At 30.8% G+C, this 21,388-nt stretch overlaps 2 protein-coding genes across 2 annotated transcripts; one reads left to right on the top strand and one right to left on the bottom strand.

Annotated features, from left to right (window-relative positions):
* The first annotated feature begins 474 nt into the window (after positions 1-474).
* On the top strand, positions 475-3,703 carry LOC114186258 (probable fructokinase-7). Its single transcript, XM_028074301.1, has 7 exons — positions 475-659; positions 837-1,039; positions 1,164-1,376; positions 1,548-1,745; positions 1,921-2,061; positions 2,264-2,380; positions 3,396-3,703. The coding sequence occupies exons 1-7, from the start codon at positions 593-595 to the stop codon at positions 3,528-3,530; spliced, it is 1,074 nt and encodes a 357-aa protein (XP_027930102.1). The 5' UTR covers positions 475-592; the 3' UTR covers positions 3,531-3,703.
* A 1,860-nt stretch (positions 3,704-5,563) lies between these two features.
* LOC114183294 (MADS-box protein SOC1-like) lies at positions 5,564-19,782 on the bottom strand. The gene is made up of 9 exons (XM_028070265.1): positions 19,356-19,782; positions 18,967-19,060; positions 18,635-18,828; positions 12,701-12,782; positions 6,992-7,053; positions 6,800-6,899; positions 6,673-6,714; positions 6,269-6,310; positions 5,564-5,839 (listed from the first exon to the last, which is right to left on the bottom strand). The coding sequence occupies exons 3-9, from the start codon at positions 18,814-18,816 to the stop codon at positions 5,714-5,716; spliced, it is 636 nt and encodes a 211-aa protein (XP_027926066.1). The 5' UTR covers positions 18,817-18,828; positions 18,967-19,060; positions 19,356-19,782; the 3' UTR covers positions 5,564-5,713.
* Positions 19,783-21,388: the final 1,606 nt, after the last annotated feature.

Raw genomic sequence — 21,388 nt, 5'->3', positions numbered from 1 at the left:
TATAATATAAACTCAAATTCGAACAAAGCTCTTAAATATCTGAATAATAAAATTTTATAATTTGATAAATTAAAAAAAAAGTATTGACAAAAAGACTTAATTTCAAATTTTGAACAACTTAATTAATTAAAAAAGAAATAAAATCACAAATATTGTAAATTACGGAATAAAAACACAATGAAGCCAATACGTCCAAAAAAAGTTTGTAGAAGAAAATCCAACAATAGAAAAATATCTATATGCAGACTTATCAAGATTACATGGCATTGCCACAACATCCGTAACTCCCGGAATTTTTGAACTATATTCCTTTGATTATTAGATTAGGAACTCCGCGACAGGAGCAAATGAAAATCAACCAATCAAATTTTGAGACAAAGATTTTAAGATTTCCATCAAAACCGGATGAAATTAAGGTGAAATATAGAAACAATGACCGGCATGCATGCATGCATACCCTTTTCCCTTGACTCTGTTAATTTGAATAATGTTTGAAATGATGAACTGCAATGATGTGTAACTATGAAACATCCTCGATCATGTCAATGGTGAATTCGTCATAACTTTCCAAAGGGTGTCCAAAAAATCCAACATGACAGGCTGTTGCTTCCCGGTGACCCTCGATCGGTCTCGCAGTCGCAGGGGAAGCTCCAAGCTTTGTAAAAGTTCTTCTTCTGCTATTCATTTTCCCACTTTTCTCTCTCTTCATTCATATTACCATCAACGTTATTACTTTCAGGAGTAGATGCTAAATTGATTGAAGTTAAAGAACATTATCAGTGGCAATGTTTTTCATGATTCTGTGGAATGTGATAACAAGTACTTGTTATTTGCAGGTTCATCTAAACCACGGAGAAAAGAGAATTATAAAGGGCCTCTGATTGTTTGCTTTGGGGAGATGATGATGAATTTGGTCCCAACGGTGCTACGAGTGTCCCTTGCAGAGGCACCAGCCTATAAGAAATTCCCTTCTGGGGCCACTGCCAATGTTGCAGTTGGAGCTTCTAGATTAGGAGTTTCAGCAGCTTTTATTGGCAAGGTGAAATTCTCTAATACTATATTACCAATATATATTTTCAAACTCTTTTCTTCCTTTCTTCTTTCTTTTTAATGTACTTGTGTCCATTTTTCTGACCACAGTGTCTCTAATATTTGCAAGGAAGGTGGGAAATGATGAATTTGGGTGTATGTTATCTGATATTCTGAAACAAAATGGTGTTGACAGTTCGGGCCTTGTCTTTGATGATGATGCAAGAACAGCATTGGCCTTTTATGCTCTTAAGAGCAATGGAGAACCTGAATTCTTGTTTTACAGAAATCCAAGTGCTGATATGCTCCTTCGTCCTCACGAGATTGATCTAAGCCTCGTAAAGAAGGTAATATAAAGTATACATGAAAATCCACCCTTTTTCCTTTCATCTAACATAACTAATGGTTGTAATTATATTTTCCAAGTTTTCAAATCATGTTAGTGAACATGAGATCTTAAAAAAATGCTAGAATTTAATGTTCCAAAACGTAGATCTTAAGTGGATTTTGCTGTGCAGGCCACAATATTTCATTATGGTTCAGTGAGTTTAATTACGGAGCCTTGTAGGTCAGCTCACCTTGCAGCAATGAGTATGGCCAAAGTCTCAGGCTGTATCCTTTCCTATTCTCCAAATTTGGCATTGCCACTATGGCCATCAAAGGAGGCTGCTAGACAGGGCATCATGAGTATCTGGAACTATGCCGACATTATTAAGGTACATCTTTTGTTTGTGTTTGAGTTTTTTCAAAATGTTCCTTCACTGTCATTTCGAGATATATCCAAAAGGGATCATTTGATGTCAAAAACTGATATTGAAGGAACTATTTTTTGTCCATGAAAATTAGTATGAACTCTATTAATCTACACACACTGTCTGCTGTGAAGTACAGGTAAGTGTTGATGAAGTTAGATTCTTGATCGAAGGTGATGATCCTTATGATGACAAAGTGATCATGATGAAGCTGTACCACTACAATGTCAAACTTCTGGTTGTTACTGAAGGAGAACGAGGCTGTAGATACTACACCAAGGTTTTTGATTCGTAAACAAAAACTTGCCTTATCTCTCTATTCTATATAGTTTTGCAATCACAATGTTGTTGAGGACTAAGTCACTGATGTATTTGTGGTGTACATTTTGTCCTAAACACATTAAACGAAACCACTCTCTATCTTCTAAGCCAAAATGGGTTGATTGTGTTTAATGATGTAGATGTTCTTCTTTGTGTCTCAGGACTTTAAAGGATGGGTTGCTGGTTTTAAGGTGGAAGCAGTTGATCCAACTGGAGCAGGTGATTCCTTTGTAGGAGGATTATTGAGCATTGTGGCTGCACACAATCACATCTATAAGGTCACAAGAATACTACTCATTCAGTTACTTTCATAACATGGCATCAGATTTCCCCTCCTGAGTTAACCTGATTTCTTGAGATTCATAAGGCATGCATGAAAACCTAAGACCATATCCAACAAAAATAATTTTTTGATTTTAAGACTCCAGTCCTCGTATCAAAACTAGTTTTACATTTGATAACAAACCCTGAAAGAACTATTGTTGGAGATATGATTTTAGATAGGTAATGATGGGTAAATTGATATTGATGGAGTATAAAAAGAAAGAACCTTTATGATTTGTTCTTGGAAGGTAAGACAATACGTTTATCAAATAACAAATATTATTAGAATATTTTATATCAAATAACAAATATTATTAGAATTTTATCTCAAACCTTAAACCCTAAACCCTAAATCCTAAAGGTTTACCATGTTTTTTTACCTCAAGTTAAAAGACATTTTAAATTTATTTCACTTTTTCTTTTTTTCTTGTAGTAGATTGTTGTACGGTTTAAATTAAATTGTTGCTTTGAAGAGTGTGAGTGTATTCAAAGAGTTTAAGAATTTTGTCTAGGTGTTGAAAGAATTTTCACATAATATTATTCTTAGTTGTGATTTTTTTCTGTATTTAGAGTTTTTACATTTTATTCTTTTGGTGATTGTAGAATTATTATTGCTCTGCTGGGTGATTGGAGTAATTTTGTTGGAAACCGTGTTTTTTTTTTTCAACAGAACTCTTATAATTTTGTCCAATAGCAGGTAACGCAATAGATTAAACAAATAACAAATCTTATTAGGATATATGTTTTGTATGACTCTATACCATATTAAGATATCAACGTTAAACATAACTCAATTTTTCAAAACTAACTTATTAGACGAGGTTTCCACTCATTTATATATTTAAATTTACTTTGTCTTGATTAAAAATGTTTCACTGGATGGGTCTGTAACCTTTTCAAAATTGCAGTTATAATTCAGGATCTGTGCTGTGTTGAGAAATTGAAGGTATGTTTTTGTGGCACTTTTAGGATGAGAAAAGATTGAGGGAGGCTCTTGATTTTGCAAATGCTTGTGGTGCTGTCACAGTAACAAGGAGAGGAGGCATACCTTCACTCCCGACAAAGGATGCTGTTCTCACAGTTATGTTCTCCTGCGATTCATAGAGGAACAGTACATTTACCATTGGTTAACTCAAATCCAGTTCATGTTAGTTTGAGGCATGTGGCATGTTCTACTCTTCAAATCAGATAACTTTCATTTGCCATAAACATTTTAACAACTAGGTAACTACTAACATGACAAATGACAGTTACACACCTTTTTAAATGTTTTTTTTTATTGACTGATATGTTTTCTAGAAATTATAAATAATTGTGAAGTTTTATATCTTATTTAATGATTACTTTTTATGATTTTTGAAGTTCCTATAATAGATTAGAATCAATTGTAGAATGTGTATCAAAAGAAATATATTTGACAGTATTTGCACTACATATGCACTATCCCCTGCTTACTTTTTTTTCTTGTCAGATTTTGGATTATACAAATTTTAAAATATTTGACATGAGGAGGAGATTTTGTTTTTATACTTTCTCTCTCTAATAAAATAAAATAATATTATAGTATCCTTTTTCGAGGGTCCTTCTCTTCAACTATTTTCATTTGATGCAGGTGACTAAAGAAAAACATTTACTTGGACAAGTAAAATAAAGTGATAAATTTAATGAAGTCAAATTTGAGTGTATATAAATGTAGCTATTTTCGACTAGAAAGTCTAAAGAGAAATGTCCCAAGAAAACTAAAATACGATTCCTTATTCCAGGTAATTAATCTTCGTCAAATTTGATTAAGAATAACTAAATAATAATTGGGAATTATGAACTAACAAGCCTCACCCATTTTTTTTTTTATCAATTTTTGTTCCCTTTCCCACCGGCCTGATTTAAGATTGAATTTTTATTACCTCATGTAATTTTATTATCTATTTCTCTTAGAAAATGCAACGCTATCAACCGTTGTTAATAAATTATAAAACGTTTTAAGTTAACCTATAGCATTTCATAACGAGATATTATTTATTAGAGTTGTCAATATGTGTTGGAACCTACGAGCTAACTCGGTCCATCACGGGTTTGAACTGGGTTGGGTTGAAAGTTTTTTACAAATTTTAATACAGATTAATTTTTTACTTCCACCTAGAAGTTGACTCACCCGGTTTGAACCCGTGGTGAGCCGGGTTGGTGCAAATAAAGAGTCACACAAGTGTTTGAATTTGGGTTGGATTAAGTTATTTTTTAGCCAACATATTGATAATTAGTATGTGTTATGATTTTGATCTGTATTTGGAGTTTATCATATTTTTGGATTGCATTAAAATTTATTTAAATTTTAATCAAAATTATAATTTAAGTTTTTTGGGACTGAAGAAAAAAAATTAAATATATTTTTAATTAAGTGAGTTAGTGAGTCAATCTGTTTAACCTATCAACCTATGGTGGGCTGAATTAGAATTTTTTTGACTCGTTAATAAGTGAGCCAGGTTAAATTGACTCACTAAATGACCAACCCGTGATAGATTGGATTGGACCGATCCGGTTACTCGTTTTGATAGCTCTATTATTTATGATAATATTACTTCAAAATATATATTAAAAAATATATTTTAATTTTACTTTTTTTTACCTATGATTAAATCATAAATTAGGTTCACCTTCCTCTTTCCTTTCTATCTTTATTCAAATTGTCAAATTTTATGAGAAAAGAAATTGGAAAATTTTAAAGATATTTCTCATGGGAATGGGATAATAAAATTTAAAGATATGAGACACTCAAATATAGCAATGTAGAAAAATAACACCATCAAAATTAGGGTTGTAGATTGAAGATACACAACAAGAAGTACAAAACTTTGAAAATGGAAAGCACAAAACAATTCAAAGTTTGACAAAGAGGTGTTGTAGTAGTTCACTAGTATATCAGTGTATATAGATTTTGAACACTGATATACATATTATATCTATATAGATTTTTTCACTCTTATTGTATTCAAGATCTTAAAAGGTTAAAAAATTTCTGACTTTTATCAAGAAAGGGTATTTTAGATAGACAGTACTCCAATAATCTGTCTGGTAATTTCATAGTTCTAGCATGCCCCAATTTCTTCCACACCATCACAGTAACTGATAAAGGTCAGAAATGAGGAAGAGAGGGGTTAACTAAACCCTAATCATTAAATTATAAAATTCAAGCGACAATATTATTCATGTCAGAGTACAAGGAAACATGTGACATCATAGATTACAGTTGGGCTTCTCCTTATTTGACAGTTGCATAAGCAAGGATTAAACTATGTTAAAGTAGACCTAGGTAGTCCAATGAACAATTCAGTCTCCACTTCTGAACTTGGACTGCTTTCTTCATAGGGTTGATTTTCTCTCACATCCTTTGTTCCTGGCTGTTGCTGGATACCATACTGCATACAAAGTTACTGTTAGATTTTCACTCTAACTCAACATAATCTCTTCAATAAATTTCTTTTTTCTTTCGGAGATGGTTCGTTAAGAAGAGATTACGTACATGTAACTCAGTCCAACACACGTAAAAATTGATACTACTTTTAACTCGTAATCTCGAGACATTAGATTCATAAGTCTTTTTCTTATATAATGTTTAATTTTGTTATATTTACATAATGTGAAACTTAAAATCACACTTGAATTATTTTCGACAATTTTATTCTTTAACAAAACCTACCTGAATTTCAAATAACAGTGAAAAGTGTGTAGAAAACAAAAATGAGAAACAGTGGATTGATTGCATTCCTCAAAATCTAAAACTAGTGCTCAACAAACATCTCCAAGACAAAAAATTCTACACAGTTGCAACAGTAGTGTAATTTCACCTGCTCACAGAGCCTGGCATTTTCAGCATATAGGGTTCTTTCCTGTATTGTAATAAAAAACACACTTGTTAGCATCTCTTTCATGTAATCCAAGCAGAGATTTCTTTTATTTCTTTCTAAAAGACTGCAGAAATCATGGGAAACAAAAACAGTTTCTGATTCTCCCTACGAAATCAAAGATAATCATGAACACAGAATATTACAATACTAAATCTTAAACACAAAAATAACAGCAGTTCAGATGGTAATTAGTCACAGCTATATGTACACAAAACATATAAATTCTATAGGGAAATTGGTTGATATCAAAATCAACTTCAATCAGATGCAGACTCCATTGTTGTCCCCATTTGGAATCATTCACAAATTCAACTCCAACCACCTCAACAATATGAGTAACTTACCTTTTCTTTTAGTTGCTCAATTTGATCCTTGTAAACCTGATTCTGAATATAAAAAGTTAAGGTTCAGATGTTTATCAAATTGAAATATTAAAATTGAAAATTTCACGAGCTTGTTTGTTTAGCTAACCTTTCTTGCACGAACACTGCTTACACTCCTTTCCAATTGTTGTTCAATCTGTTGCAGTTCTTCCAGTGAGCATGAACCCAATCCTTCTCCCAAGAGCTTCCTGAGGGATGAATAGTACACATGCAATATATTCTTTTTGTTGTGAGTTGAAACTAAAAGTGTAAAAATGGATAGAAAAGTAAGATATTGAACCGTTTTGAAGCTTCAAGTAGCTCAATCTTCTTCATCAAGTTTGCTGTTTCTTGCTTCAAATGCTGCAATGTATAAGCAAATTTCATTCACTCCTCCTCGGTATTCTAAAACTTAATTAATGTGTATCTATAACATAATACAGTATATAAAAATAGTGCTGAAAAATGTTAAGGGCATAAGGAGGTTTCTATAATGTACAATTTTCAGGATTTATTAAAAGTTTTGTTAGGAATTTTCTGTTACCTAGTTTAAATATTGGAATCATTTAGATCCATATATTTGTCAAAATTTATAAATCTTTGATAAGTTAGCATGGAATAAATTCTAGGGTTTGTATACATATTCTCAAGATCGACAGTCTATCATATACATTCTTAGTCCAAATTTAAATTATGAACAAGCCATAACAATCAAATACTTTCTGTAGATAAGTGTTGAAAAGATTTTCTTAACGACTGTAAAATCTATGGTTGATTGTATTTTAAGTGTGATTAATTATCAAATCTACAAATATTGTTTGAATTATTTCCACAGCAGAAGATATGTATAAACGTCTTGAAGAATCATAACATATCGTTCCATATTAAGCTTCAAGGACAAACGAGATTGAAGATTCGCAACAAGACAATTCAAAAGATCAAGCAAAGTCAAGAATTATTATAGAGCTGCATCGATCATCTTGAAAAATCTATATAAAGGATTCAAGAAGAAGATGAAGTACACACTTATAATTTTTATTTTTTTTGAGTGATAACTTTGTAATCCTTCACATTGTGTTGTTAACCACGTGAGCTTTAATTTTGATCTATATGAGAGTGTTATTATCCGTTGAGAGTTCTTAGTCTTAGGAAAGATTAAAACAGTTTAAACTAGGAATGGTTTGGTTTGTGTACTCGCTTATAAACCGAGAGTGATCGGTAAACTCGATTATAGTTATTTAATTATTGGTGGAACCTCTTAAACACTATATTTAAGAGAGAATAGGACATAGTCTATCAATTTGAGTTAATCAGTATAAAAATCTGTTGTATTCTTTGTTTTTCAAAAGGATTTCAGACTCTATTCAATTTTCCCTTCTAGGGTCAACTATTCCAATTTGACTTATTTGAAAGCATACTTTTATAAATTTTTGTTCTTTCCTATATAGGGTTCATGATTATGGACTTCATGGTTAATTTTGCTAAGTTAATAGCATCACAATACTAATTAGTATGAATTTGAAGGTCTAGAGAGAAGCTACGAGTTAATACTCAATATGGATTTTGATGTTGTACATAAGACTGAGAGATCCACTTCCTACTTCAGAAAATCCCTCTATGAACTTAAAATTGAGAGGTGAAATGCAATCAAACATGCTTAATAACAATGAAATCAAACATTTCAGAATCATTTACCGAGAAGTTCTTTCGACAAGTGAAGCAATATTTTGCTCAAAATGAAAAAAGTAGACATGTAACCTTTTAACCAAATGTTAAATTTCACAATAAAAATTAAGACACTTGTATTAGGTTCCTACTTGATTTTAATGTCTGCATCATTATCGGTTTGTATCCATTGATAGAGAAGAACTAACATTTTGGATGACTAAATCATCTTGAAGATAATTTTTTGTGTATGATACGAAAGAAGTTAGTCAAAGGTATGTTTTGACCAGTGATATCATGGGTGCAAGGAATGTGTCCATACTCAAGGACATGAAAGGTTCAAGCTTGATGATAAATTTAAAGAGTATATCTTCTTGGGTAGTAATTATGATGATTTTAAATATAAATTTTACGATATTTATCTTTCTTGAAAAAAAAAAAACACTCAATATATTAAAAAGGAGAAGTGAAAATAGGTCATGTATTGGTACATTGATGTTCAACTAGAACCTTTGACCAAGGTCATTAATATTGGGGAAGATATGAATGCAAATGAAGAAAATAAAATCAATGAGCCTAAACCTCAAGTCAATGAACTACTTGAGCTAATTCCTACAAAACCACCTATGCATCTATTATTGTGTAAAACCATGGAAGAATAAATACATTTTTACATATATTTGATTTAATAAAACTACCATAAAGGAAGAGAAATCTCAAGAATAAATGGATGTTGAAGTTGATATATCAAAGGAGATTTGCACAAAACCATACAAAAATGGTTATGAAGGTCTTAAACAGAAAAATGAATCAAATAAAATATTTTCAATCTTAGTTGCACTTAGCTTGGTAACTAATTTGAATTTAAAAGTTAAGCTTTTGTTAACTTCCCTTCAAAGTAATATAGAAGAAATATGGACGCTTAATTGAGTTTTAATATCCTTATAAATTAGAACATTTTCAAATTGAATTATGATTAAGCTTTTTTGGAGGCTTAATGGAGACTTAATTATTGTATTTGTTTTTGTCATTTAAATTTTTATTAATCGAGTGACATGAGTGACATCTTATCATGTCATCTTACTTGTTTTCACATAATAAGAAATGTGAGGTTTTGAGATTAATATAAAATGATGTCTACGTTAATGTAAAACGACAAGTGATTTTCATTACTTCCATTGAAAATGTGTTAAATAACAAGGTCGTCATGCTCCTGGATGACTTTTATATTATCACCAACAATTACCAAAAGACTATCACCACCACCATTGATGCATGTGAGGATGACCATCTTTGTTATTCAATAAGCTTTCAATGAAAGCAACAAAAGTACTAGTTGTTTACACTAACCATAATATCATTTGATATTAACCACAAAACCTCACATTTTTTTAGCACATGAAGACAATCATAAGATGACATGACAAAATAACAATTATGTCACCTAGTTAATGAAAATATTAAACAAGTACTTAATTAGAAAATGTAAAAATTTTGAGCACTCAATAGTCTAAAAATATTATAATAAAAACTCAATTGAAAATATTCAAATTTCTTAAGTATTTGAAACTTACTTAAGTCAACTTTTGAATATATCTTACCTCTATATTTTTGGCAAAAAATGTAGGGTCTTCTATGTGCAACATTATTAGGACTAATATAGGATACATGTTTGAGTTGAAGATCACTAGTAAGGTGATAAATACACTATTTATTTTGAGCTTTACATTGGTAGAAATTTTATATTTTACAACAATAAATTACATCAACTTAAACACAATCATTGCAAATGAAAACGCAATGTCATTTTCATAAATAAGGGAACCATTATTACATTGGTTGGATTGAGAACCAATACGAAAGATATATATTACATCAATTGTGTTAACAACGGATGTAATATCACCAGTGCAGTAAGGGATTTTGGCCTCAATTGTTTTTATATTCTGCCCCGGTTTTAGAACCGAGACATATTGGGACGAGACCAAAAGGGGATGATTTTTGGCCTCCGGTGTCAACTGAAGCTATAGAGGCACTTTTCTGCTCCGGTCACGCCTGAACAAAAGCCATAGATATGCTTTCCAGATCTGCTTCCTAACGTTCCAAATCTGCCATATGCGTGTTTCTGTTGGCTGCGTGAACATCGTTTCTGCAGATCTGTGTTGATGATGTAGTTGCAGGAGGTAGGCTCTCTGGCGATTTGGCTTTGTGTGGATGTGGACGAGTGCTCAATCAAAGGTGTTCAACTCCAAGCGCGGTGGTGGGCTGCGCGAATCTGGTTCGCGATGGGTGGAGAATGATGACGACCACGTTTTGCGTGTTGGATGCGTCCGCGCTTCTGGTCCGCTGGTGCTGTTACATTTGCGTGGAGCTCCATAGCAGGTGCATTTCTACGTGTTTAGGTGCAGTAGTTTCATCACTGTTGAACATGATTGACAGCGCTGCAATGGAGGTTTCGTTCTTCTCCTTCGAGGCACGGTGGACTTGCTTCGTTTTTTGTGGATGAGGTGCTGCAATGGCTTCGTGAATGATGGCTGGTCTGATGCATTTTGAAACCTAAATAAACTATATGATCTCGGTGTAATTAATAACCGAGGCTTATAATTGGTTTTGGCACCGATCCTTTGTCACCGGAGGCCAAATATGTGAGTTTTTGGCTTCGGGTCTCTGTAACCGAGGCATATACTAGCTTTTGGCACCAGTTTTTATCAACCGAAGCATAAAACCATTTTTTGTTTCGGGTGTTCTGTGAACCGAGACATAAAAGTTTGGTGAAATTGCAAAAATACCACCGCGCCATTATATGTTTCGCTTTTTAATTAACCGAGACATATAAGACGAATTAAAAACAATAATTTGCGCTAATGTATATACCTTTTACATAGGTTTTCAATCCAATCAATATAGTATGTGTTTTAAAAAGGTATCTATTACATCACAATTGAACAAATGATTGCAACAAGATTAACAAGCCAAAGATGTTTTCAGGCAATACCCGTGCAATGAGGATGATGCTACTTCTAAAACAACTTCTGAGGATAAAAAGTAACCAATGGCTGAAGCACAATAGCAGAATTAAAAGGATGTTGTGTTGCAATGGTAGTAAATTTTATGTTTATCCATCACAACCAAATTTTATGTTTAGTTCTCACTATAATTATGAACCAATATGGTATGGTTGTGCAGGAGGTTTTCTTGTTGTTATACACCTTAGAGCTTTTTATTGGTTCTTTTAGGTTATAAGAATTTTGTGTTTTATATAAAAGGGTTATAACACTTCAAGTGTTTTATATTAATTTTATTTTTAGTTGATAAAAAATCTATTACATCAGTTGTACTCAGAATCCAATATAATATATAACATCAATTTTTTTGAGATAACTGATAAAATATGTGACACATATTTCATCGATTTAACAATCAATGCATGACACACTTATTACGAGTTTATAACCAATGTAAATACCACTAAATAACTTATGTTAAATATTAATTTTGTAACAGAGTGTTACTTGAGGGAATTGCTAACAAAGAAGTTTTTTTTTTTCTTGAATTTGAATATCGGTGGACAACCCAATTATTCATATTTAATATATTTGATTTTTTTTTATATAACAAAACTCCTTATGATTTTTCTTATAACTTAAAACACACCAAGTCATTTGTCTACTACCACAACAAATTTTGAGAAACGTGGAACTCATATGCTTCTAAAGATCATCTCTTTGACATCGTATTAGTCAAAGACTCATTGAGTAAGCTTTAGTTTGGATGTCATCATCTCAATATCATTATTTCCAGTGATGTTGGCAAAATTTATTTTAAGTTAAAGATTATCATAGTTATCTTTTAGTCATCATTGCCATGGTTTTTCTTTTGTCGACAGTTAATGTTGTTCAGGATAAGCTTTGTCAATATCATTGGTATTTTTCGACTGGTGTCAATTATGACTTTTTTTATTAATGTTAATTGAAATTATTTTCATTTGATATTAGTTGGGGTAATTTTTGGATCAACGTCAATAAAAATGTAGGTTAGGGTTACTTCTTGTTCAACATTGAAGAGTTATTTTTGAGTCGATGCTAGCCAGATTTTTTTTATTTGAAAAAATTAAAAATAAAACCGATTCAAATCCATTTTAATTTTCAGTGAAGCTATAACTTTTTTTTTATCTGATCAGAAGGTAAATTAATAGTATAATATAGTGTTTGTATTTAGATGTTTCTAAATGTATCTAGTAATACGATGATGTTCATACTCATATTCTAGAAGCATATAACAAAAAAAAAAAACTAAAATGAAAAGAAAAAGCTAAAGAGGAGAAGAAAAAAATAAAAAGGAATACCTGCATATTCTGCTCATCAGATCTGTTCACTGTTTGAGCACTCCTGTTATGCCTGCGGTAGCGTTCAATTGTCTCCTGCATGCTGTTTCATCAAAACCCAACATCACTAACTGATCCATGCTCAACAAATACATCCAACAAATCAAAACTTGCTTAAACATCACAAGACAGACACAACATAATCAATGTCTTCCAATGTTTTTCTGCCACTGAAAATAATGTTTATCTTCTACACAACAAAATGACAAAACCTGTTATATCTCAAACAAATAATGCAGGACTGATATCATTGAATAGTAATGTATGTCATACTTTCTTCCTCCTTCATTTTGGATATTATTTTATTCTAGAAGGTTAGGTCATGTTGTTTATGTTCTTTTAAAGAAAATGTTCAAATAATGTTTGTCACTCACAATATTAAAGAAAAATTACGAAACTGAAGTCTATATAATGTAAAACTTTTAATAGTTATAATGAATCATTTATATTATTACCAAATAGATACTTCCTCCATTTTACTTAGTGTTTCATTTAAATTTTCAATAATATTAAAATTTACACTCATTCAAAGCTTTCAATATAATCATTACAATTTTACTTTATTATTATCCTTAATAATTACTTATTCTAATCTAGATTATCCTATTGTTAGTCACAAAACAATTAGGTGAGATTAGTCTTCAGTATATTATGCAATATGTTTTCTCTTTCAAGTTTGTGATTTGTGTTTACAAATTTCACATAAAAAATATTGATATGGGATGAAAGGATGGTTCTTTAATAAGCATAGTATATTAAATTTTAAGCAAACATGCGAGACAATGCAGTTTGAATATGAGGAAGAAAAAAAAAACTCTATAAAGTGGATATTGTAGAAATATCGAAACTTAAAGTATGAAAATTAAAGAGAAAAACAAGGTACTGTTAGAGACAATGTATTTATGATTTTGAAATGTCTTTTACTTTATTAATTTCACACTTCATGAAAAGAAATTGATAAATAAATTAATTTATTCTGTTGTCTTCACACCAAATGATTCCTATCTCTGTAACATGTTGATTCTAATTATTTAAAAAACCTATCTTTGTAAAAATATATATATAACTTGTATTGAATTATTTTCCTAAAGAACCGGCATCCGTACAAGTGAGCAGGTTTTTACCTGGTTATACTTCAAATCAAACTAAGATGAAAACATAAGAGACTGTTAATATGTTGCTCATATTCCAAAGCACTGACCCACATGCACAAAAAGTACATACAAGATAAGATAATATGCACATGTCTGCCTAAACTTTTTTCAAAATTAACTTTGAAGAAAAAAAATAGTTCTTTTTTTTTAACTTTCTGAAAATTATTCATTTTTTTACTTCTTTAACACATTCTTCTCAAATTAATTTGAACCTGATTGATTATTAAGAATTACTCCCTATCTTTTAAAACATTCTCCCCATAGTTCCATTCAACTTCTTAACAACCAAAACCCTAGCCATCATAATCAATTGTTGAATACATAGGTCAATCAAACACCCATCACTTTGAAGGGTAACATTCAAGCTCAAGCATTATACATAAAATTAATTTATATATAACACTAGAAAATGTTTATTAGCACCTAATTTTAGTCGACAAAAGCTGAGAGTCTGATTAATTTAATTACTAACTTATAAAATAAAAAATTATTAGTTATTAAAATAATCACTATTATAAATAAAAAATTATAATTAATCGTCAAATTGGTCATTAATTAATTAAAGATTAATTTAAAAATTAATTCATTTGGTAGTAAAAATTCTGATAGCTAATGTTTTTAGTGACCAATTTTCTTTTATAGCTAAATTTTAGAAACTAAATTAGAAACCAAGTATAATTTTTTATTTATAATAGTGACTATTTTAGTAACCAATAATTTTTTATTTTGTAAATTGGTATCTCAGTTAGTCACTATAATGACTAACAACTTTTAGTTCTTAAAATTGATTGTTAATGAAGCATTTTTTTTGTAGATTAAACATTTCATGTTCATGTATTATTTGCCTTTAAACAAGCATAATCTACCACAGTTTCGATAAATTTAATCTAATTTTCCCCCATGCATTCCTTTTCATACATTTGTAATACAAAGAAAATCTGAAAATTCTATATATTATGTAAAGGGTATTACGAGTATTTACTGTATATGATTTAGGTAATTTTATTGGTTGGTTTATCTAGAGTTCTAAGTAGGCAGATTAAAGCATATATGATGGAAATTAAAGAATTTTCACTTGAATAAGAATATATTATAATTTTACCCAAAGAAGAGAAAAGTTAAAGTACAAGAAAACTCTTATATAATGGCCAATTTTAGTGACTAAAATTTGTTTATAGACTAATTTAGAGACCAATTTCCTAATTAAAGACCACTCCAAAGATCAATTTCTTTGGTAATCAAAATCTTGGTAACTAATGTTAGTGACCAATTCATGATAAAAACCATTTTAGTTACCAATTTACATACTAATTATAATTTTTTGAAATTATTTTAATTACCAATAATTTTTAGTTTATAAATTGGTATCTAAATTGATCACTATAATGACTAATTATTTTGTCATTAAAACTACTCATTATTAAAGAATTTTCATGTAATGTTACTAGGAAACTATGATGCATAGATATGATACGTGTATCGGATATGACAACACATATCCGATACGTCAATATGTTTATTTTGAAAATATTATGATACGATACATGATATATGCATATTGAAAAATGCTCAATAATTCTTAAAAACATAATAAATATATGATTGTTATTGGGTGAATCCAAATTAAAATCATGTGTATTAAAATTTTTAACATATAATAATTATAAATTATTGTCATTATAAATGTATTACTATTGTATAAATTAGATATTTCGTTGATAAATATAATAAAGTATCGGACACAAATACATGTCAAACACAAATACGTTACCTAAATTGATGTATCAGTACATCAAAGCTAAGAAGTAATGAAGATGGTATACCATGTCTTTTGGTTCAACTATCTTGAATCAGTGTTAAAAAGTGATGGGAAAGATAGTGAAATGCCGTGCACAGGATACAAATTAAGGTTGTTAAAAAAAAAAATATCAAAGTTATTTGTGATAGCTAAGAACACATCAAATTCAAAAAAAAAAAAACAAAAAGTTGGATCATATATATATATATTATACGATAAACTGTTCTCTTCAAGTGAACATTAAATTTTAAAGGGATAAAAAGAGGTGAAAAAACAGGTACAAATGAATATGTTAAAAGAAAAAAAGTGGAATATATATAGAAATATGTAAAAAAAAATTACTGAGCGATACTAATTGAGAAGAAAATGACAGGAAATGATTAAGATATTTTGCCATGCAAAGAAGCATAAAAGCTATAAGATAGCAGGGCTTTTAGCTATAATAGAAGAGACAATAGAAGGATATTGGAGAAAAATATTAACAGGGATTGCATGATGAATAATACTTGAAGTATCGGATCTTTATTTAGTTAAGTTCACTATAAAGTCATACAATTCTATTAAATTTCATTTATTGAGATAAGACTAATATTATCACAATTATCTAGGTTTCCATGATTACATTAATTAGTTCTGCAACTGAACTACGTTGACAATTGTCAAACTTGTTTAAAGCTAGTTGTATTATGATGATTGGAATATACCTTGTCTTGAACTTTAATAACATTCTTCTTTGCTTAAAAAAGAAAAAAAAAATCAAATTTATACACAAATCATAATTCAAAGCAAACTTGGATGAGTAAATGAAAATTCTTGATATTCAGCTCAAACACTCAACAAAAGTGACGACAATAATCACAACAGAAACCCTAGTTCGTCATCAAGCACCAAATTCACATACCAAGAAAAGCCTTCATCATAAACTCCATATTCATATTATTTATCTTAACGTTGATTTGGCAAAGGTCACATATTGATTAACATTTTAAGGTTTTATTTAATAAAAAAAAATGGCTCTGAAGTTTTGTTGCCTCCATACACCACAAAACAATTGTCACAAAAAGCCAACAAAAATAAGTTCTTAAGCCCTTGTACTATAAGAAAAAAGAAAAGAAACACACTTCTCTTGGTAATATAAAAGAATGAGTCTGCTAAGAACTTGTTCAGTATATTGTAGTAGTGGTGGTGGTGTTGAAAAAAAATGTCATTGACAGTTCACGTGAAGGGAAACCAACTTGTTTAGCAGCACAATGCAAGTTCTTTCATTTAATGATGCATAAAAAACATACAACTTGATACTAACATTCAAAACATTAATCACTTTAAGCCAAATATAAAGAATCAAAGCTTCAAAAAGATTCTGATAATTCAGGTTCGCAGAAAAACACTACAACTTAAAAGAAAATCCATGCTTCAAGCATTCAATCTATGCAATGGTACATTACACTTTGATAACTTCATCCACAATGTACTTGAAATAAAATATTTTCAATTGTACTTTTTATGCAACTCAACAAGAAAGAGAAAATGAAAAAAAAAATGGTTTTCAATGTTATGTTTGGAGAAACCAAACCATTCTCGTATCATACTTAGTTACTAACTCTGGTTATTAAACAAATAGATGAGACCAAATTAAATAACAACTTGCAGATTCAACTATGATCTAGAAGTTCTTACCATGTTAATAATGAAACCATAAACAGCCTCGTAAGGAGGTTTAGTGTGCCCCTACTTGTATCGAAAACTGTGGTGATACACTGCACATTATTTCATGGAACTTCACAAGCTCTTTGCTAATGGAGTTTTACTTTTTCTTTTTCCAAATTGTATCAGATGAACAAAGTTTGCTCACTTAGTTGAGACATTATTTCCCCAACCATAAATAATAATAATTTATTGATGCAGGAAGATATTGCTGGAGTCATATAATGATACTCATGTAGTGCATGTCATTATATAGTCCTTTCACTCTCTATTATATCTCTCTCAAGAAAATTGATGTCAGTATTTTAGTACATACGATACTGTGCTCTAAAACCTGCATGCATGTGATGGCTCTTTTTCCATTATTGAAGGGAATAGTACAATTCCTCTCAATTTTCCTCTTTATGCTCTAAGCTCCCCTTTATTCAATTACAACTCAGAAAATGTAGGTAGAAGAATCATAATGAGACTTTGACACCACTTTGGATTACGCAACACGCATGTGACTGTGATATCTAACGTACGAGAAATGAAAACTGAGGTCAAGAAAAAAATATAAGTGGAAAATGGGGTACGAAATTTTAAACACTAGCTTGAAAAAGTTGATAGACACTAGCTTACCCCCACAAAACGCAAGTGTTGTGAAATTTTAAACAAATGGTACTCAAATCCAAAAAGTTTAAGTGAGAGAAAGTTAGAATTAGTTTCAATGCAGAAGTACTTGAAATTTGTATCGCTAATCTTTGTCACAACTTGTGTTTGTGCTTAAGTTAAGATTAGCTCTTCGCACCAGTAAAAAATGTAGCTTATCAGAGAAAGAAAAATTAGAACACCAAGCAACCAAGTCATTTAATGTCATCAGATATTGGTGTTTCCCTAAATCACTTAAGCTCTTGAATCTAAGATCAAAATCTTTCTCTGTTGCTCAGTTCCTTGAAGCCCCAAAAGCAATAAAACTCCATAGGTGCTATCTAAGATTAGCATACAAAATCTCTTATCCACCATTATATTTCTGTGATTATGATGAAGATCTTGAGTATAAGATGAAGGAGAAACACATACACACATACATATATGTCTAAACGATTTCTACTTGCTTAAAAATTGGAAGGAACCTTTGCATGAAGAGGGAAAAAAATACTATAGTTAGCAAATGCAGCACAATGACAGAAAGCAGCAATTTATGACAGAAAGCAAAGAAAAAAAAAATGTTACGAGTATCCATAAGAATATACATACCTGGAGCTTGCAAACTCATAAAGCTTTCCTCTTGGAGAGAAAATGATGAGAGCAACCTCGGCATCACAAAGAACAGAAAGTTCAAAGGCCTTCTTCAGCAACCCATTGCGCCGCTTGGAGAAGGTAACTTGCCTGCTTGTGGCGTTCTCTATGCGCCTCATCTGAGTCTTTCCTCTCACCATTTCTACACACCTCTGATGCGGGAATCACCAACAACAAAGAGAGAAGAAGAAAAAGGGAAAAGAACTATGTAAGTAAGAAAAACGCCTTCGTTTTCCACAAAAACTGGAACAAGTACACTACTGTAGTATATATCTAAAAGGAGTTCTCACCAAGTAAAACAAACCCAGAAACTGTGCTTTCTTGTACGAGAGGTTTCCACCAAAATTGAGCCTTCTCCTAGCAAGATTTGAAGGCCCAGAAAAGCTGAAACACAGAAGATTCTAACCATCAAAGGCCAAAAATAATGTTATACATGGCTTGTAGGAGGATATACATGAAGAGGGAAAAAAGTGAAATTGGGGCATGAAAACAAGCAGAAGAATAACCGAACACAACAGAGCCCAGATATGCAGATTTTAAGGAAACAGCAAAGTAAAAGTGAATGTACATGAGTTCCCAAAAAGGATCTAGACACCAAGAACTATATAATCTGAGAGATGGGGTTTTCTGTACATGAAAAAAAAAATTATTTGATTGATGGATAATTGATTATTCTTACCAGCTAGAAAAAGCAAGTTGAAATTGTAGTTGTTGTTTCTCAATAAGCCATGAGATGAGAAGGGTTTGTCAAAGGAATCAGATTTGCACCGAATTAGCAAAATCCCAGAAATGTTTTGACCAGTGAAGAGAGAATAAGGCACAGAAAAGGGAAGAAAACTAAGAACGGTATGTGTGTGTGAGAGAGAGAGAGAGAGAGAGAAAGAGAGAGAGAATGAAAAGAAAGAAAACACCCAAAAGAGAGGTAGCAAGAAGTGCAGAGAAACACAGAAAAAAGTGGAAGCAAGCACATAGACTAATCAGAGCAAGCTTTCCTTATTCATCCACCTATTCCCCATTGGTTCCCCGAGCCCCACCATATTAAGAAACAAAATGTTTTATGGTAATAGAAAATTGAAACCTCATCCTTTTCTTGATTTGGTAAAAACCAAGTCCAGGGTCCAAAACAGAAACGTTTTAGTGTTAAAGGGGGAACAACGTATGGGGAAATAATAAAAATCTTAAAATGATGCCCCCAAAATGAACCTATAATATAGTAATATAAAGGGAAAGGGAATCAAAACCTGATAAAATATTATTGGTAAACTTTTTAAGAAATGGAAAACGAAATTGAAAGGAGAAAGAGAGAGAGAAAGAGTGTGGGGGCTGCAGCTGCAGAAGTGCATGAAGTGTGGGACAGGGAACACAGTTAAAAAGTAAGAAAATAGTACGATGGTAGAAACACATCAACCTCGTCCGTACGATGACGTACATGGTTAGCCAATCACAAATTGAAAACGCATCATCCTGTCATCAGACCCTTTATGGTGCCTTACTATTTTTAATTATTCTTATTATTGTTATTCATTGTTAATTCTCATTATTGTTAAGTTTTCAGCTATAGCTCCAATCTTATTCGTTGACCAGTACTTTACTTTACTTTATTTTATAAATCTTTTACTTCTAATAATTTTATTATTATTCACTTTTATAGTAGTTATCTTTATATATATACGTGTGTGTGTGTGTAAAGTAAAAGTATAATACATATCATAGATGCATCTTAGAGTGTATTTATAATTTGAACAGGTCAACTGCACGAAATTTCATTATTGTTACTTACACATTGAGTTCATTTTGGTTGATATTAGTTTATCTGTTAATTAATGTTTTTAAATGAAGTATAAATAAATTTTAACCAAATTATATATGACTAAACTTAAGTTTCTAATTGTGAAGACGCATCAAATGCCATTACAGTCTTGCTTCTGGAAGAATGATTTAATCAAAGAGGCTAATTGGAGTTTTTAACGTGTTCTAAACAGGATTATTTACCAAATGAATGAATAAAGAGTAAACATATAATAATAATAATATTAATTAATATTAAGAAGCCATCAGACCGAACTGTGATAAACTTATTTTTTTTAGTTTCACATTTAAGATTGAGATTTCATGTCAAAGCAGATGATGTTTTAAATTTGTCTTATAAAAAAAAAAGCTTATCAAACAAAATGACGAACAAATTAAAAGTTGACATAGATTTTTAATTACTTTAATGAAATCTTTATTATTTCAAGTTAATGAAATATGACTCAACCATTAATACTTTGTTCAAGTATTAACAAGCATCTGTGTTTTGTAAATTATATTTTGTTAAATCAAATGCCAAGCATGCCACAAATTACATTTATCAAGTCTTGAAACATGAGACTATATATATGATCAAGTTAATGTAACTTTCATACGTTCGCTTTGTAAATAATTAGACAAAAAAGATTAATAAATACATCAAATGCATAGCTTTAATGTATTATGATGTTATACGTTGTTGTTGTTGCAAATGACAATGTCTTTTCTACCATCTTCATGTTTATTGATAATAATATTTGTCGAAAAAAAAATACTAGTTTGGACCACTTTATTCACAGCAAAAACAACACAAAGAAAAGGAATAAAAAGGATCATCTCTTCAGATTCACGGAGTGACTCCAATCAGTCCTCCACCACTCGGTTTTTAGTTTTTGTTTCTTTCTAGATTGTTTCCTTTTTAAT

The sequence above is a fragment of the Vigna unguiculata genome, chromosome 5 (genome assembly GCF_004118075.2).
Source record: "Vigna unguiculata cultivar IT97K-499-35 chromosome 5, ASM411807v1, whole genome shotgun sequence".
In the NCBI taxonomy this organism is placed as follows: Eukaryota; Viridiplantae; Streptophyta; class Magnoliopsida; order Fabales; family Fabaceae; genus Vigna; species Vigna unguiculata.
Note: the sequence above shows the minus strand (reverse complement) of the source record. Positions and strands in the feature narration are given on the sequence as shown.

Coding starts and splice junctions, on each gene's coding strand:
- LOC114183294 (XM_028070265.1), bottom strand. CDS start 18,816: ATGGTGAGAGGAAAGACTCAGATGAGGCGCATAGAGAACGCCACAAGC. Junction 7,054..12,700: donor CTGATGAGCAGAATATGCAG/GTATTCCTTTTT, acceptor TATACATTGCAG/CATTTGAAGCAAGAAACAGC. Junction 6,900..6,991: donor CTACTTGAAGCTTCAAAACG/GTTCAATATCTT, acceptor TTCATCCCTCAG/GAAGCTCTTGGGAGAAGGAT.
- LOC114186258 (XM_028074301.1), top strand. CDS start 593: ATGACAGGCTGTTGCTTCCCGGTGACCCTCGATCGGTCTCGCAGTCGC. Junction 1,746..1,920: donor ACTATGCCGACATTATTAAG/GTACATCTTTTG, acceptor TGTGAAGTACAG/GTAAGTGTTGATGAAGTTAG. Junction 2,381..3,395: donor CACACAATCACATCTATAAG/GTCACAAGAATA, acceptor TGGCACTTTTAG/GATGAGAAAAGATTGAGGGA.